At 41.5% G+C, this 18400-nt stretch overlaps 1 protein-coding gene across 1 annotated transcript in view; it reads right to left on the bottom strand.

The window, feature by feature from the left end:
- Positions 1–18400, bottom strand: part of Glb1l3 (galactosidase beta 1 like 3) — a 43494-nt gene that overhangs the window by 6356 nt on the left and 18738 nt on the right. Inside the window, exons 9-18 of the mRNA XM_032910346.1 lie at positions 17596–17660; positions 10716–10800; positions 8481–8618; positions 7897–7977; positions 7096–7202; positions 6084–6224; positions 5705–5776; positions 5086–5164; positions 4556–4643; positions 4170–4281 (exon numbers count right to left, since the gene is read on the bottom strand). Of these exons, the coding sequence (XP_032766237.1) occupies positions 4170–4281; positions 4556–4643; positions 5086–5164; positions 5705–5776; positions 6084–6224; positions 7096–7202; positions 7897–7977; positions 8481–8618; positions 10716–10800; positions 17596–17660 (968 nt within the window). The remainder of the gene's footprint in view (positions 1–4169; positions 4282–4555; positions 4644–5085; positions 5165–5704; positions 5777–6083; positions 6225–7095; positions 7203–7896; positions 7978–8480; positions 8619–10715; positions 10801–17595; positions 17661–18400) is intronic.

Consider the following 18400-nt stretch of genomic DNA (forward strand, 5'->3'; position numbering starts at 1 on the left):
GATGCAAATTGATCCATTCTTATCACCTTGTACAAAACTCGAGTCCAAATGGATAAAGCCCTTCACATAAAACCAGATACACTAAAACTAACTGAAAAGAAAGTGGTGAAAAGCCTCAAATGCATGGGCACTGGGGAAATTTTCCTGAACAGAACACCAGTGACTTATGCTATAAGATCAAGAATAGATAAATGGAACCTTATAAAACTGTAAGGCAAAGGACACTGTCATTGGGCCAAAAAGGTAACCAACAGATTGGTAAAATATCTTTACCAATCCTCCATCTGATAGAGGGCTAATATCCAATATATACCAAGAACTCAAGAAGTTAGACTCCAGAGAATCAAATAACCCTATTAAAAATGGAGTACAGAGCTAAACAAAGAATTCACAACTGAGGAATATCGAATGGCCAAATGTTCACCTAAATGTTCAATATCCTTAGTCATCAGTGAAGTGCAAATCAAAATAACTCTGAGATTCTACCTCATACCAGTCAGTATGGCTAAGATCAAAAACTCAGGTATCAACAGATGCTGGCGAGGATGTGGACAAAGAGGAACACTCCTCCATTGATGGCGGGATTGAAAGCTGGTACAACCACTCTGGAAATTAGTCCTGAGGTTCCTCAGAAAATTGGACAAATAGTACTACTTGGGGATCTAGCTATTCCACTCCTGGGCATATACCCAAAAGATGCTCCAATATGTAACAAGGACACATGCTCCACTGTGTTCATAGCAGCCTTATTTATAATAGCCAGAAGCTTGAAAGAACCCAGATGCCCTTCAACAGACGAATGGATACAGAAAATGTGGTACATTTACACAGTGGAGTACTACCAGCTATTAAAAACAATAAATACATGAAATTCTTAGGCAAATAGCTAGAACTAGAAAATATCATCCTGTGTGAAGTAACCCAGTCACAAAAGAACACACATGGTATGCAGTCACTGATAAGTGGATGTTAGCCCAAAAGCTTGGGATACCCAAGATACAATTCATAGACCATGTAAAGCTCAAGAAGAAGGAAGACCAAAGTGTGGATGCTTCAGACCTTCTTAGAAGGGCGAACAAAAATACAGGAGAAAATATGGAGACAAAGTGTGAAGCAGAGACCTGTGGGATCCATCCCATATGCAGCCACCAAACCCAGACAATACTGTGGATGCCAAGAAGTGCATGCTGACAGGAGCCTGGTATAGCTGTCTCCTAAGAGGGTCTGCCTGACCCTGAATAATACAGAGGCGGATGCTCATAGCCAACCATTGAACTGAGAACAGGGTCCCCATTGGAGGAGTTAGAGAAAGGACTGAAGGAGCTGAAGGGGTTTGCAGCCCCTTAAGAGGAACAACAGCATCAATCAACCAGACCCCCCAGAGCTTCCAGTGACTAAGCCACCATCACAAGAGTACACAGGGATGAACCTATGGCTCCAGACACATATGTAGCAGAGAATGGCCTTGTCAGGCATCAGTGGGAGGAGAAGCCCTTGGTCCTGTGAAGACTTGATGCCCCAGTATAGGGGAATGTCAGGTCAGTGAGGTAGGAGGGAGTGAGTGGGTGGGGGAGCACCCTCATTGAATCAGAGGAGGGAGATGTGATAGTGGGTTTCTGGAGGGAAAACTGGGAAAGAGGATAACATTTAAAATGTAAATAAAAATTAAAATTGAAAAAAATTCATCCTGGGAGGTATTAGCTCCAACATCCTCCTGCAGAAACTGAATTGCCAATAAATCGCACAACCCATCTAGGGCAAGCAGTGCCCACCCTTGTTAATATACAGACCTAAAAGTATATTCTGATTCAGGGATAAGGTTGCACTCAATCAACCAGAAGAACACACATTTCAAAACCTAGAAATCATGATCCATTTAAGAGTAGTGTGGTGGTTTGAATAAGAACTGTCCCTGTAGGCTCATATATTTGAATGCTAGTCATCAGGGAGTAGCACTGTTTGGAAAGGACTTGGAGGTGTGGTTTCATTAGAGGAAGTAGACCACTGGGGGTTTGGCTTTGAGGTTTCAAAAACGTAGCTACAATAGACTTAAGAGTCTTTCTTCCTGCTGCCTGTGCATCCAGAAGGAGAACTATCTCAACTAATTTTCAAACAACATGCATGCCTGTGTGTATCCATGCTCCCCATTATGATGATAATAAACTGAACCTCTGAAGCTATAAGCAAGCTCCAATTAAATACTTTTTAAAATAATCGTTGCTGTGGTCATGGTATCTCTTCATAGCGCTAGAACAGCAACTAAGACAAGTAGCTTAACCCAGTGTGGGCAAGACCTTTGTCTAAATCATTGCTCTATTGCTGTGAAGAGACAGAAGAGCAACTCCTAAGTGAAAACATTTTATTAGGAGCTTGCTTATAGTTCTCGAAGTCTATTCTACTATCAAGGCAAGAAACATGGTGGCGGCTGTGACAGTGCTGGAGAAAGAGTTAAGTTACATCCTGACCAAGAGAGAGAGAGAGAGAGAGAGAGAGAGAGAGAGACAGAGACAGAGACAGAGACAGAGACAGAGATTAGACCTGGTGTGGGCTTTTGAAACCTCAACAAGGTCACACCTCCTACTCCTTTTCAAATAGTGCCACTCCATAATTCTTAAGCATTCAACTATATTAAGTCATGGGAGCCATTTGTATTCAGAGTATCAAGACTTCTTGAGTACTTGTGCAAGCATAGCCCCCTGGATTTATTATACCAGAGTAATGAGAGCACAGAACCAGTGTTCTAGAGACAAGATATTCATTTGTTTGGTGGGAGGTTGTACATACCATATACGTGTGTACGTGTGTGTGTGTGTGTGTGTGTGTGTGTGTGTGTGTGTGTGTGTGTGTGTGTGTCTATCATTGCAAATCAAGATAGCTCCTGGGCAGGTGCACGGGTGTGACCCACCAGGAGCCAACATGTTATAGCTAAACTCACCACTACACACATCTATATCCCCAGCTCCCAGAAGACTGAGCTAGGCACATTGCCACAATTCACACCAGTGTGAAAGAAAAAACAGAAAGTGAATAAAACATGACACACGGATTTTAGAAAACAATATAAATTATCAATGGGACTACCATTTGACTTTTGGAAAGGACAAAGCATAAGCCTTTAGAAAACTAATCAAGAAGAAATTTTACGTGTTGCATATTCAAGTACATTTAAATAGAAATAGGTAGTTTTGACAAAACACAGGTATAAAGTGAAATGTGATAAAATTTTGAAGAGGGTCTGCCCTTTGTTCTGTAGATGTTTTAGCCTTTTGAAATTTTCGGTTGCATTCTCACATACTTTATGCATAATGATAAATTAGGTTGAGAAAGATCATACAGTTTATTAGAAGTAAGGAAGAGGAGAGGAAAGCAAATGTCTTCCTTTGGGTATATCATAGCCTTGCATAAGTTTTATTTGCTTTAGTTTTTTACATATTTATATTTATATACATATACATACTTATACATATACATATGCACACATATACATACACATACACACACACACACACATATATATATATATATATATATATATATATATATATATATATATCCCTCTGAGAATTTTGTACTTCCCAAACTCCTTCACTGCCTCCCTTCCATTAAACTCTGATTTGTTTTTCACCTACATTGGTGCCAGTTTGTGCTTCCCCACTATCCATGGATGTTATCTCCTTCCACTGGATTATGGTAGAATTGTCAACAACTCTCAGCAGCTAAGAATTACCAGAGGCTCCGCAGCTAGAGGTCATGGCCAAGCCCCCCTCATCATGCTGGGATTGGTTCACATGTCCACCTGCCCTGATGGATCCAGAGTCCTTGTTTCCTTGTAGTCCTCTATGACTCTAGCTCTCAAGCTTTCTGCCTTTCTTCCTAGAGCCTTTACAAGGATATGTGTGGAGCTAGAGACACAGCGAGTAGTTAAGAACACAGGCTGCTCTTGTAGAAGACCAGTACCAGTTACCAGTTCCTGTGTCAGGCAACTCACAGCTGCTGCTCACTCCAGCTCCAGAGAATCTGACTTCCTCTCCTGGCCTCCAGGAGAGCCCATACACATCCTCATGTATGCATATAAAAACACATATATACAAATGCTTTTTAAAATAAACTAAATGTTATTCAAAAGAAAATACATATTTAGAACACCAGAGAGGAGGAAGTTTGCTTACTGGTAGGTGCAGGAAGGTGTCCGTGGGAGAAGAGCCAACGTTCAAGCTTCCCCAGTAGAAGGCAGGGCCTTTATAAGTCTTTGGAGCAATTCTCCATGATGCAGAGCGGAGCCTGAAGACACGATCAGAAGATGAGGCTGAGGAAAACTTTTCCCTGTATTCCTTCCAATGCTGACACAGCCTTCTCTCACAGAGATCAGGACTCCATAGACATACTGAATTGGCAGTACTGCCCATGGCTATCAGACCTATTCTAGTGCTGAAGTAAAACACTGGATAATCAGACATACCCCTTTAGGTATTGAATCTTGGGCTTTTCGTGAACAAAGGAAGAATTCATAACCTCTCAGATTCTCGGTGTGCATTGTGGATAGGAAGGAGCATACCTCTCGAAGAAGCTCATCTTCATGTCCAGAGAATAGATGGTGAAATTCCTCAGCAAAGTACCATTGATGGTAACCGCTTCATTTAATCCTGTGGGAGGCAGAGAAGAGTCTAGCAACAAGTGCTGGATAGTCTCCAAAGTTTGAGACAGAGAAATACAGCTTATATATGCTTCCTTTCAACGAATACAGCCAAGAGAGCAAATACTAAACTGGCCTATCGTCATTTGAGTTTTCTCGTGTGCTTTCACAGGACTAAAAGCTTTCCCCAGTTAGTATAGGGTGTTTCCTGAAAGACGACTGAGTCCTGATCTAAGATGGGCTGGCACCTAATGTAACTGTTCTGCTTTCCTGCCATGGATAACAAGGAAAGTCAGAACAAAGGAGGGGCACAAAGTAACATCACTGCTCTTGGAATGAAATAGCCCACTTCTCAGGGGGTCATTTCAGTCCTCCTAACCCCCAAACATCCACAGCTATAAGCTTCAGGTAAATGAAGAGAAGTTGCGTTGTTTCTCAGGACCAAAGCCTACCTTTCTGCTCACTTTGAATTCTCCATGAGAAATTGATTCGGCCTTGATTCTCAACCAGGATCCTCAGAAGCTGACAACCCTGATTAGGGGAAAATTAGCCATCAAGAACTCATATTCAAGAACATGTTTTTTTTATCCAAATCCCAAGAAACTGGGTAAAGAGACCAGCAGTTTCCCCAATTTACACCTCTCTCTCTCTCTCTCTCTCTCTCTCTCTCTCTCTCTCTCTCTCTCTCTCTCTCTCTCACACACACACACACACACACACACACACACACGGCTCATATCCCATACTTAATCTATCCTTTCTTTTTTTGCCGACTGTGTTAGGATGGGCAAAAATTATGTTTCATTCTGCTTTTGAACAACAATCCAAACAGGACCCAGGTGTTGAATCAGACCTAAAGAGAACTTCTACTCTCACTGAATAATTCATTCTGTAGGTCCTTAGGTTACTAAAGCTTAGAAGGTGCCTTAGGATTATGGCCCTACACACTTCCTGCTACAAATCCTATGTGAGAAGAAATAACAGAGTGGGAGAAAGTTGTAGTCAAGCCCAGAATCGGGCTACTCATGACAGGACAATCAACGTTATCTTCTGGGCTGTGGGATTAGTTACCTGGATTTTAGGAATATGCAGGAACTCATTATTCTCATCCAGAATTCCTATGCTTTTGTCATTCAAAAACACCTACAAAAATAGAGCCAGTGTCAGATTGATCAATAGGCTTAGCTGAAGGACAGAGGTTTAGGTAGAAGGTGGAAGAGAAAGACAGGTACTAATTTCAGTGCTCAGACAACTAGAAGTTAAACAGGATTCCCCAGGAGACGGAGTTACAGCAAAACAAACAATAAAAGTCTATTTGATTTGACTCTATGCTTCTTAGGATCCTACCATAATGGTAAAACAAATATTAGCATATAGTGAAGTGAATCTGAAGCTACTCTCCTCAACAGTGGAGGTAGGCTACACACCACCAGAGATCCATGCTGCCTACCTGTGCCGAATCGTGGACTGAAGCAGAGAGACCGCCTCCAAAACAGATGGACGTCTCATAAAGGACCAATCCAAATGACTGACCACTGCCATTGTTTATTGGAAGATTCTCCATGGTGACTGGAGTTTCTAACATGACAGGCTACGATGGAGACCGGGCAGGAACAGAAGACAAAATGAGGAGAAACCATGATTCTTCTAAAAGACTCTTGTCACTATTTTTTGGACCACACAATGGTCCTCAAAGATTCCTTGAATGAAATAATCACAAACGGATGCCATGACAATGCTTCTATGGTAATATATTCACCGTCCAAGAAATTTGGAGTGATACGGCATTGCGAAGACCACACAACCAGCGTAGTCATAAAAATTAATCAGTAAAACAAACAAACATGTTGCAAATAACTGAACATGAGAGGATTTTGAACTCAGCAAACATTTAGTTATGTGGACAATTTATTATCACTGCTTCTTGTCAAAAATAGCAACAGTAGAAGTAAAGCCAATGTAACTCAAGAGTTTGGTCTCTACAATTAGGACAGGTTTCTCACTTAGAGGGAGATAAAAAGCATAATTTAAAAATAAAGCCTAACTAGTGGGTAATGAAGATGATTACTTTCATGGGTCTCAGTCAGTGACTTTCCATTGTGGGTCTTATAATAGCATTCAGCAAGTGAATCCATCTAAGCAGAAAGTAGTATCCTCTAAGATAGGATACTCTGTCGGATACCCTGCTTTCTCATTCTTTTTGCTAATATTACCAGTTCTTTACCATCTTCATCAAAGCCACAACCAGTGGTTCCTGACCAATAATTCCAGTTATAGACACAATGCCAAGAAGTTCTTTTCAAACTCCCCCATAAAAAAAGGTTCCCTGATGAGATATTTCTTCTAGGATCCACATCCTTCTCTCCTACCTCTCCATCCACCATGGGGAACACACATCCATCTCCCCTGCTTCTCCACAGTCTCACCCTCTACCACAATGCTGGCACCCAAGCAGTGCTCACCTTATTTAAGTACGGTAGGATATCAAACAGTGGCAGGTAGAATGATAGATTCACAGAAGGATAGACAGCCTTGGGAATAAGACGAGGCAATGGCGGTAGAGGACGTGCTGCAACAAGAATGGCATTGGAGCACAGGGCAAAGTGTCTAAAATGAACATTCCTCTCTCTAAGCATTCCCACGACTATCTGTGACCTTTGCATCCAGAGACAGAAGACAAAGAATTTTATCCTTGGACATAGGTGTGCCTCTCCAAAAGAGATAATAGGTGCCATTTTTGCATCCACACAGATCTGGTAGAAACACATATCTAGGAAGCATTAATTCTTAGTAGACAACATACCTAGTGAACACATTGCAAGCTTGAGTACCTAGTGGAAACAGAGAAAGAAGACCAGTAGAGAGCTCCATGTTACATCTGGCCATGCTGGCTCTTAGCTCTGTTATAGCCCTCACTAGACAGTGAAGTGGATGCATTTAGTTAAAGTCAAGATAGTAAATTTTCTTTCTGCATATGTGGTTGTTGAGTCCCACGCAATACTAAAGTTTTACAAATAGGAGGTTACCTTTCATCATCACATAGCACACCAGTATCATAGTTTTTATTTCAGTAAAGAAGGTTAAAGGTTTCTAAATCTGTCTTTTAAGTGGGAAACCTGGAAGTTGATGTAAGATTATCCTTGCTCTCAAGAGCTTTATAAGATGCTAACCACCCCCCCCAAAAAAACATTTCCTTTTTTCTCTGCTCCACAAAGTATGGATAGCCCACGAGAATGCTATCCTTCTACTAAGGTGATAAGTACCTGAACCAGATGCAAAGAGTTTCCGAAGCTTGAAATACTTTTCTGTGTAATCACCAGCCTCGGACAGCACAGCATCATAGTCTGCAAGACAGAGGTTCCTGTTTGGGACATGCAGTCCTCCACAGCAGGTCCTGCTTCAAGCACGGGGATATGTGGAAACCCAGATCCACCAAAGATGAGACAAAAGGAAGACACATCATCTACCTCTGGCTGGGGTATGGATGGAAACCTTCCCCCAATCCTATCTGGAAACCTGGAGTTCACCCTGCCCTTTCACTTTCTCACAGACACTCCTGTCCCTTCAACCTAGAGTCCTGGTCCTGCTGAGCTAGATCTGAGAGCACTGGGGCCAGCACACAAGAGTAAAGTAGAGCATCTAATGTCATTCTAGCCTGCCTGCTAGAGTGACAGCTGGCTGTGCAGCCTAAATGTTAAAGAATAAAGGAAAGAAGATGAAAAGTCTCGGCTGTCAGAACAGATTGCTTGTTAGGACCTCGTGATACAAGAGCATGATTCTGGAGTCTCCTACCCAAAGCTGTAGGACCACCCACCCCAGGGAAGTTAACCACACCATCACCACTTGCCATAGCTCGTCACAACATTTGTGTGACCATTTTCATGATAGCCTCCATTTATGAAACCAAAGTTGGTTCCACCGTGGAACATATACACGTTGAAGGAGAGTCCATAGCTGAAGAATCTATATATTGTGCGTCGAATTTCTGTTGGAACAGAAGGGATAAAAACAAAAGGGAGAGGGAGATCTTAGGTGAAAACTACCATTTCCACCTCCGTCCAGCACAGTCCACCTTGTCATCCTTTTCACCCTGAAGTAGGTGGAACTGTCCAGAACCAGTCTTGAAAACTAAGTCCTAGAACCTGCAGCTTTTTTTCTTCTCATTTCATTTTTTTCCCACTATAGCTTTGCTACAAATTGACCCCAAACTGCATGTATTAAATGATAGTCTAAAACTCTTGTCTTAGAAGTATCTAAATTTTAAAATTATTTACAAATCACTAGTAATCCCTCATTCCCAGGACAACGTCTCCAAGAAGTGTTGAAATCAAAGCACCACTTTACTGTACTGTATAATCTTTGGACACAGAAACTTCCATTGCCCCAGCACATTTAACAGTGAACCCTTCTTCACCCTGGTTGCCATGGAAACTGGATGATGGCAGTTCAGCATGGGCCTAGGCTTCGGCTGTGCTCTTTACTGTTTGTAAATATTTTCTCTCTCTGCTTCTGCTTTGCTACCGATCAAACGAAGGCTTTAATTCCCACACCACCACAGGAGTGATGAGATGATTCACTGATGAAAAACTATGCTTAGGAATCAAGACACTGTGCCCCAGACACAAGAGATCACGTATCTGTGGCTTGGTGGCATTAAGGCTGGTGATGGTGACCAGGTTTTGGGGTGATGCTGGTGTCGTTCTTATAAGATCTTTAATGGTGGCGGTACTCAGGTTTTCCTTGCTTTGTGTTTTTTTCTGTTTTGCAGTCCAAAGCTAGATACTTCCTGTTTCTCAGTCATCACCAATACTTAGGCAATTCTCCCAGTTCAGGACGAGTGAACTTTTCGCAAAATAGTGGCAGCAGACTTTTGCTAAGTGAATGGAAATCGCCGGGCATTGTTCTGCACGGCAGCATTAAATCTTTTCAACAATCCTGGACGTCCCCGTTCTTCACTTTCGAAGAAAGGACTTTTTATATCGTGTTTTACTGAGATGTAGGTTTTGTATGCGTTCATGGGTGGCTCCATGGTAATTTGGTGCCTGTGTACACAGCACAATAACCAAACCGGGGTAAGGAGTGTGTCTGCACCATTAACCATTGATCATTTAAGCCTGGGTCTCTACGGTCACTTTTCTTAGTTATTATGACTTTCTCATGGATTAGTTTAACAAGTATTTGTCTCACTAAGCTACAGAATGCCCTGCCTAATGTCTCCCTTCCAGCTGCAATTCAGAGACTCTAAATGGGCTTCTTCTTTTCTCCTTACGTCCTTTCAGTCTCTAATAACTACCATTCCACTCTGATCTTTTACAAGAGCGACATAGTTCTTAAATTTCCACAAATGCAGGAGAAGTCAAACTTGTCATCCTTTAACTGGATGACCTCACTTAGCACAGGGAACTTGAGTTCCAAGCCTGTTGCCACAGATGGCAGGGTTTCCTTCTTGTAGGGCTGAATAACACTCCATTGTGCATATTTACCACATTCCTTTTATCCATTCATCCACTGTCGAGTATCTAAGTTAAATAATCTCCATTTTGAGGGGAGACAGACATTTTGACTCAGAAGTAAAAGAAATCTGCCTCAAACCGCAAAGCGATTGCTGAAGCCTTGGGAATAGAGTCCTGTTCTCAGAGCCCAGGATCCAAGTTCTCATCTCTCACTGCTTGTGGGCTCCTAGCAACCACCACCATTTTTGTTGACGATGCCATAGAGTCATCTTTCCTAGGGATGAGTATGATATCATGTGAATGCTCCAGAACCATTTGTAGGAATGTCAAACTGTTCCCTATCTTGGTTCTCTGGCTGTACCTGTTTCCTTGCAGCACACGGTCTGAGAAATATTGACTGTAGAATGAGGTTTTAATTTCTAACAATCTGCTTGTTTTGTTTCATTGTAAGATTGCTATAGGGAAGGCATCATACTATGTGAGCACATGGGCGTGGTCAGTGCTTGTAATTAGCAAAGGTTCAATGGATATTCGTGTCTGCCCAGGAATGTCAATAAGCAGAGGGCCATGTGGATGTGATTCATGACACAGGGCCTTCCTGACGGAGTCAAAACCAATGGTTCACTTACCATTTGCACTTTTCTCAGTGTGTTTACTCCCCCACGAGTCATACCAGCCAGTCCAGTATTCCATAATCATAATAGGCTTATCATTCTATAAACAAAGCAAGTCAAACATTCAGTGTAACAAAGGAAAATAAATCAGAACAAAGGATCACATGAGGGAGAACGCCAGCAAGGTTCTCCACCTTTCACCCAATTCAGAGATTCTCCTTTTGATACAAACTCTCTCATATTCATATAGTTTTTATTTCTAAGAGTACTTACTTTGTAACTTTTGCTAATAAATTATTATGTAAAGATTTTAAATTTTTACATATTTATGAATTACGTCTTTTATGGTAATAAAATAATTATTAATACATCAAAATGACTAGTAATTATTGACCTTTATCCATGAAGCGTGGAGTAAAGCATTTTATTTAAGTAGTTCTCTTTAACAGACCCTCAGTAATAAACTACCACTCTCACTGTACAAATGGAGAAACATAGGTTACTACAAACTTAGGCTACTATCCAACTTAGCACAGCTTAGCTGGGATTTGAACTAGCAAGAGTGTAGTTCCTGACCGTCGCACTGTGCTATGGGTTTGATCACCAATGATTCATTATCACAAAATGTACAGAAATAAATCAAAGTCCTATATTTCCCAACTCTCCAGAACTTATTTTTACCTAAAATGTGGGCATTCCTTTTAAAATGTATCTCATTTTACCTAAACCCTTGACCAAACATACTTTCACGTTAATAACTATACTCACACCACTTCCAGAAGCATTCTCAAGTAAGTTGAACAATGAAGGCTCTTGTCCAAAAAGTAATATCTTAATAGCAAGCCTCTTGAGCTTGGGGTAAATGTGTTAAAATTTTGGTGCAGACCAATTCATTCTCTCTCTCTCTCTCTCTCTCTCTCTCTCTCTCTCTCTCTCTCTCTCCCTCTCTTTCACACACACACACACACACACACACACACACACACACACAAAATAAATGTAAAATTAAAAATTAGGAATGACTGTAAAATCCCTGAAGATTCAGAATTTTAACAACATATTTTAAGTAAAGTTTCAAGAGACATTTTTGAATGTTTTAGATTCAATGTAAATATAATATACCAAAATTAGTATGGTGTAAATATAGAAACATTGATACTAATAATGATTTATGTGAAGAGAAAACAACACAAATAATGTATAAGTTTTAACCAGGAAAAAAAAAACTATGCAGGTAAATAAAAGCGAATTCAATCCAGAGATGCAAGGAACAAGAGCTATTTCTCAGAAAACCTAAGGGCAAATATTGATCTAATTTTCAAAATTGAGGGAAAAAAGATTTCAAGAAGATAATTAAGTGGGGGTGTCCCATATGCTTTTCTTCATAAAAACTAAAATGTAAATAAACAAGCAAGAGAATGTTTGAGAAGAGGAGCAGGTGCCTCTGACAGAGACACCTTGGAATGCGACTGCCCTGCCCCAGGTGTCTTCATTAGGCTTGAATGATAGCATCACTCTGCATGAGGCTTTTGACTCAGTGATAATTGCTCAGTGGACTCCACTTGAACCTTGTTGAATCAGCACCACTGGAATGTAACTATCGAACCCCAGCTCTGTGCATAAATCCCTACATCCTTTAGCGTCCTGATTTCCTTATAAAGTGGAGACAGCAACAGTGCCTACCACATTGCCCTGGGAGAGTTGGGAAATAATAAACACCCAGCACACAGTGCCTGGCACACGAGTGCTTCGAGACTGTCAGCTACTCTCAGAGTTTGAATATGAAAGGTTGCCCACACATTCCTATGTTCCATGCTTGGTCTCCATCTGGTAGCACTGTTTTGGGAGTTTCTGGAAACGTTTGGTAGTGGGCACACCTAGCTGAGAGATGGAAGCCATTTTGGGTGGGGACTTTGGAGTATTTTTCCCTTGGCCCCATCCTATCTCACTTTCTGTATCCTGTGTGCTGTAATGCTCTGCCCAAGTGAGGCCAAGTAAGCCAGGAATGAAGCCTCTGAATCTGTAAGAAAACAAAAACCAAAACCAATGACAGAAAAAGAACTTCCTTCCTCAAGTTGCTTATTAACCAATGTACAGAGGCTATATGAGGAAAAGAGAAAGCAATCCAAATGGGATTTTTTTCAGGAAGCTGGGCTTCCCCTCTGATCTCTTTTGGTATAGGATGTTAACAGTTAGCATAGTAGCAGGATCCAGGTACTTACTAAGCTTTTCTCCAGTCCCTCTCACAGTCTTTGAGTGGCCCATCCTTTTATATGTGTGTGACCTCTAGGCCAGCCTCAGCTGTGACTTTGAAGAAAAAGAGTCATTGCCTTCAAGAGAAAAGTCCTGCCCAGCATGACTCTCAAAGGAAAGGTGACAGGAGACTGCACTCTGAAAAGGACTCTGCCTGCCATGAATGTTCTACCCTCTGTTCCATAAAATCCCATGCTGCCTAGCGTCTCTCCCTGAAGACAGGGATCTGAAAGAAAATATTTCCATTTTCCTCAAGCCAAAACCTGAACCAACCCTTTTCTTTCTCTCCTCTCCATCTCCTGGCTCTCCAGTAGAGCATGGAGCAGTAAAAACCTCACACTCTGGTAATATTTTGATGGAGCCAACCAGGAGAAAGAACCCAAAGCAGCTTCGCTCCTCTCCACTCCCACTAGGGGACCAGAAATCATTAAGGAAGAAGAGACCCAACTGCTAACAGACAGATCGGCCTGTGGCAGAAGTTCTGGGATATCCTAGCAGCTCCTGGAAGATACATTATGTCCCAGGATTCTCCTTTCCTTCTAGCTCTTAGCTTTGGCTCTCAATAAGTAACTCATTTGGTAGAAGGAAGAGGGTTTGGGCTTTTGACAGTCAGCGGGGCTCTAGCTTGAACCTTAGGCTGTTTGGCAGCTCTTCAAGCCATTTCATTTTGTTGGAAACTCTTTATTTGTTTGATTTTGTTTTTAAAGTACTCCATTCACTTGGCTGTGCGGTTTTCCTCAGGAGTTGATGAGTTCAAGTTGGGCTCTTCAGTTCCATGTTTGAGGCTTAAACCACCACCTGAGCTTGCTCAGGTCAGTGTGCAGTATGAGCTGGCACAAAAGAAGTCATTTCGATGGTATGAGGTTTGGGTAGCAGTTCTAGATGTTTGAGGGTGTGCTGTTAGTGCAAGCTAAAACCAGAGGCAGCGTGTCTCAGGAAAATATGTCTCTCTGAAAAAAAAAAATACTCTACTCATGTTTGGATTATCTGTTTGCCTTCTCTTCTCGTAACTTGTTTCCCAGGATGCACGGTGCAGTTAACAGTACCAGCTGGGGATACTTGGAGCCACACAGTCACTAACTGGAGTTTTTCCTGGACAATAGTTCCCACTAACACTGGGACCTATAAATACTCTGTATAATACATTCATTCCACTATGCCAAGCTTCCAATGACCTTTATTGTGGGAAGTAATGGATGGTTTGCAATTTTGGTCCTTCAGGATTGTTTGGAGACTTGTTCCTTTTTGTTTTGTGGGTGTGTTTGGTGAGCTGGTTTTAGTCTTATTTAGTTTGGGTTTTGTTTGTTTGTGGGGGGATATTTGTTTTTTATTTTAGTTTTGGTCTTTTATTTGTTTTTACAACCTACTTGAAGACAAAGCCAGAAGATTGTTATTTGCTTTTGAATACAAGAATACAACGTTAAAAGCCTCTTTCTAATACTCCTATGATAAATCATTTTTAGGGTTTCAATTTTTTTGCTTGTTTGACTGCACAAGACCTGCGTAAGAGCAAGCCAGTTGATAATCCAACATAGAGGCCAGAGGGGCCATGAGTCCTCAGTGGAGAGGCTTACTGTTGATGACTACTGGGAAAGAGAGAGTCCTGTTTCTTTAAGGGTGTGGCCCCTGGATAGTTAACCAATCACCAGTGATGGCTCCACTACCCACCACTGAGTATATGAACTGCGCAAATTGAACTCCATAGTTTATTTAAAGAAGAGGAGGAGGAGAGGAGGAGGAGGAGGAGAGGAGGGGGAGGAGGAGGAGGAAGACATAAAATTAGGAGCAGGTGAGCCAGGGGTAGGCCTGAGAAGAGTGGGGGTAGGAGTGGGAGAGGCAAAGGTCATCAAATACATTTTATCCATGCCTGAAATTTTCCAATAATTAATAAAAATATTATATTTTTGGTTGTGAGCATAGCCTTTAATGACTCAGCCATCTTTCCAGCCCATGCTTGCAGCCAACCATTAGACTGAGCACGGAGACCTTAATGGAGGAGTTAGGGGAAGGACTAAAGGTGCTAAAGGGGTTTGCAATCCCATAGGAAGAACAACAATATCAACCAACCAAACCCCCCAGATCTCCCAGGGACTAAACCACCAACCAAAGATTACAAATGGAGGGACCCATGGCTCCAGCTGCATATGTAGTAGAGATTGGTTTATCGGAGTGAATGGGAAGGGCCTTGGCCTGTGGAGGCTCGATGCCCCAGCATAGGGAGATGCTAGGGCAATGAGGCAGGAATGGGTAGGTGCTCCTCTCCCTCATAGAGGCAGGGGGAGAAGGACTGAGATAAGGAGTTTTCAGAGGGAAACCTGGGAAGGATGACAACATTTGAAATGTAAATAAATAAAATAACCAATAAAAAATAAATATAAACATGCATATACATAAAATAAATAAATAATAAAATAAAAACATTGTATTAAAACTCCTGTGCTGTCTTTGGTTCGATTTTAGCTGAGGACTTGAGAAGTCTTAGACACTATCTGCTGTGGGGCTTCTGTCCCATCAGGTATCAATATTGTTGAAAGGAAAGAGAAGATCTGGTTGACCACAAATGAATGGGAAAGGAAAGGTCTCAGGCTGGTGGGATAGCCTTCTAGAACTGAGGATACAGCCACAATAATTAAACCTTGCTCAAGGAAAATTCCTTTCAGGTTCGAAATACCAAGCTCTACTCAAGTTAGTAAAGAGCAATCCTTGGTTTCTGAAGTCACTTAAATGGTGAGTAAAGATTTCTAAACAACCTAAAGACTACACTCATCACAGGCATCCTGACTCTCAGTGTGCTCCAGTCCATCAAACGCTATTTGTACAGACTGTATTTAGGAGCAATAGAAAAGATGAACCATCTGCTTAATAAGACACTGGTCAGGCTGGAGAGATGGCTCGACAGTTAAAAGCACTGACTGCTCTTGCAGAGGACTGGGGGGTTTTGTTTCTTAGCACCCACGTGGCATCCTACAACCATTCCAGGTCCTAGGGATCTGCCACGCTATTCTGATCTCTGGAAGCACCACGCATAGACAGTTCACTACAACAGCAAAATAGTCAAATTAAAATGAATATAAATAGAACTTTAGCTAAAGAAAAGACACTGGCTAATCTTTTAAAAATAGCCACTGAGCTTTCTCTTTCTCTCTCTCTCTTTCACACACACACACACACACACACACACACACACACACACACACATTCTAACAGAAAAAGTAGAAATGACTCTATATAATAGTACTAGGTACTAACCTCTTGATGACATTTTCACAAATAAATCTAAAGTTCTGGATTCATCACTACAGAATAAAGTAAACCCTGCCAGAGGAAGACACATTTAATCTGTCCTCGGATCCTTCCCAGAACTGCATGGAGGATCTTGTGTATTTATTCAAAATAACTAATTAAATTACCTCCCCTATCCTCAGCTAGCCTAAATGGTTCAGAGGGAGGGAGGGAGGGAGAGAGAGAGAGAGAGAGAGAGAGAGAGAGAGAGAGAGAGAGAGAGATTGAGAATAAAAGAAGACAGAGAAAAGAACATGTTTTTATCTAAAGTGAAAAATGAAGGCACCTACCCTTGGGAGGTCCTGATCAACTTTGACTTTCAGAGCAAAATGAAAGGGACCACATTCAGAATAAAAAGTTCCACCCAGTACCACTTTCAGAGAAAGAGAAGAAATGGACAGTAAGATTCCACCTACTGCAGGGATTTTCTACCTAGTATTTCACAAAAGCCTTTAACATCTAACCTTGTATGCTGGCTAGTCTTAGGTCAACGTGACACAAGCTAGAGTTGTCTGAAAAGAGAAAAACCCCAATTGAGAGAATTCCTCCATAAGATTCAGTTTTAAGGCATTTTCTTAGTCAGTGATTGGTGGGGGAGGGCCCAGACTATTGTGAATGATAACACCCCTAGGATGATGGTCCTGTGTTCTCTAAGAAAGCAGGCTGTCAAGCCATGGAGAACAAGCCAGTAAGCAGCACCCCTCCATGATCTCTGCATCAGATCCTGCCTCCCAGTTCTGCTTTGACTTCCTGCCTTGACTTTCCTCAGTGATGGAAGTGTGAGCTGAAATAAGGATTCCTCTCCCCAAGTTGCCTTGGTTATAGTGTTTCATCACAGCAACAAAAACCCCAACCAAGGCACCTTGCTCCGCCAAACTGAAGGCTTGAGACAGAGAAGTCTACATTCTTTAAGATTGATCTTAAATACACCTATTTCCTTCCAATTCTAGAATACACCAATAATCCACCAATATCTCTTCTGGGTTTTCAGTATGGCAGCAAGCACAGAATCCCAACATTCTAGTAAAAGCATCAACAGATGAGGATGAGCTTATCGCTTTCTGATTCCCTGTGTCCTCCGAGAGGAAGGACGCCATTGGTTCCCTCTAATATATTCATTTTTCATCTGGCATAAGCCCCTCGTGCTTTTCAAAGTAATCTCACTGACATAACCCATCAATGGAAATGACAGAAGAAAGTTTCTTTTCACCATTTCTCACCAAGTGGCTTTGAACTCCACCAAGGTTCAGGGTAGGGTGGTTATATCTGTATCATACCTCCTGTGTTCTTTAACATCAATTTCATAGGTAGCAAGACCTTGAGAAAAGACAGCAAAACTTTATGGTGCTTAAAATCTTACCTGCATTCTATGAAGCTTAACAAAGGAATCCTTTATAAATGAGTTCACATTGATAGTAGCCAATGCTGTAGAGAACAAGAAGTACTTCTGAAACATTGTGACAATGATCATCAGGAACATGAGGTGTGGGGGGGATGAGTAATAGCGGTAACAAGATACTATTTGTGACCCATTTTTAAAAACATAAAGGACTGTCATAGCTATGGCCAAATCAGACCTGCAGGAACGCTAGCTTTTTTAGTTGTACAAATAGGTGGACCAAGGCAAGGCCAGCTAACATAATAATACTGTAACTGAAGGAACACTTCTGATCCCAGACTCAATACTTTCCAGGATATAGTCATAGGAGCAGAGCTATTCCTGCCCCCCCCAAAAGACAGCAGTTCACAAGAGCTACCAATACACAGTAAAGATCACCTCATGATGTTCCCTGGACCCAACTGCATGTTCATATCTTGGCATTTTCCCATACTATTATCACTTTGGGCTTCAACTAAATTCTCTGGGATCTGCTAAGTGTCTATCTTGAGTAGACTAAGATTTATGATGCCAGGACTAAGAAATTAGCTGTAGTGTGTGTCATTTACATCCCATTGTTCCACCTATGGAACATCCGTGTCAGATGGTCAGGGATCTAAACCATGTCCAGCACCAGCCTAGATTCCTCCCTATGAAAATTATTTTAAAAATTAAAAGATATACTCAGAGTGAAGAGCTCTATCAGTACTCTGTTCAAAGAGCGAAAAAAACGACACATGTGGTGTTTGAACTCTGAACTTTAACGTTGAACCTTGTTTTTGTATCA

Source organism: Rattus rattus, chromosome 8 (genome assembly GCF_011064425.1).
Source record: "Rattus rattus isolate New Zealand chromosome 8, Rrattus_CSIRO_v1, whole genome shotgun sequence".
NCBI classification, from domain to species: Eukaryota; Metazoa; Chordata; class Mammalia; order Rodentia; family Muridae; genus Rattus; species Rattus rattus.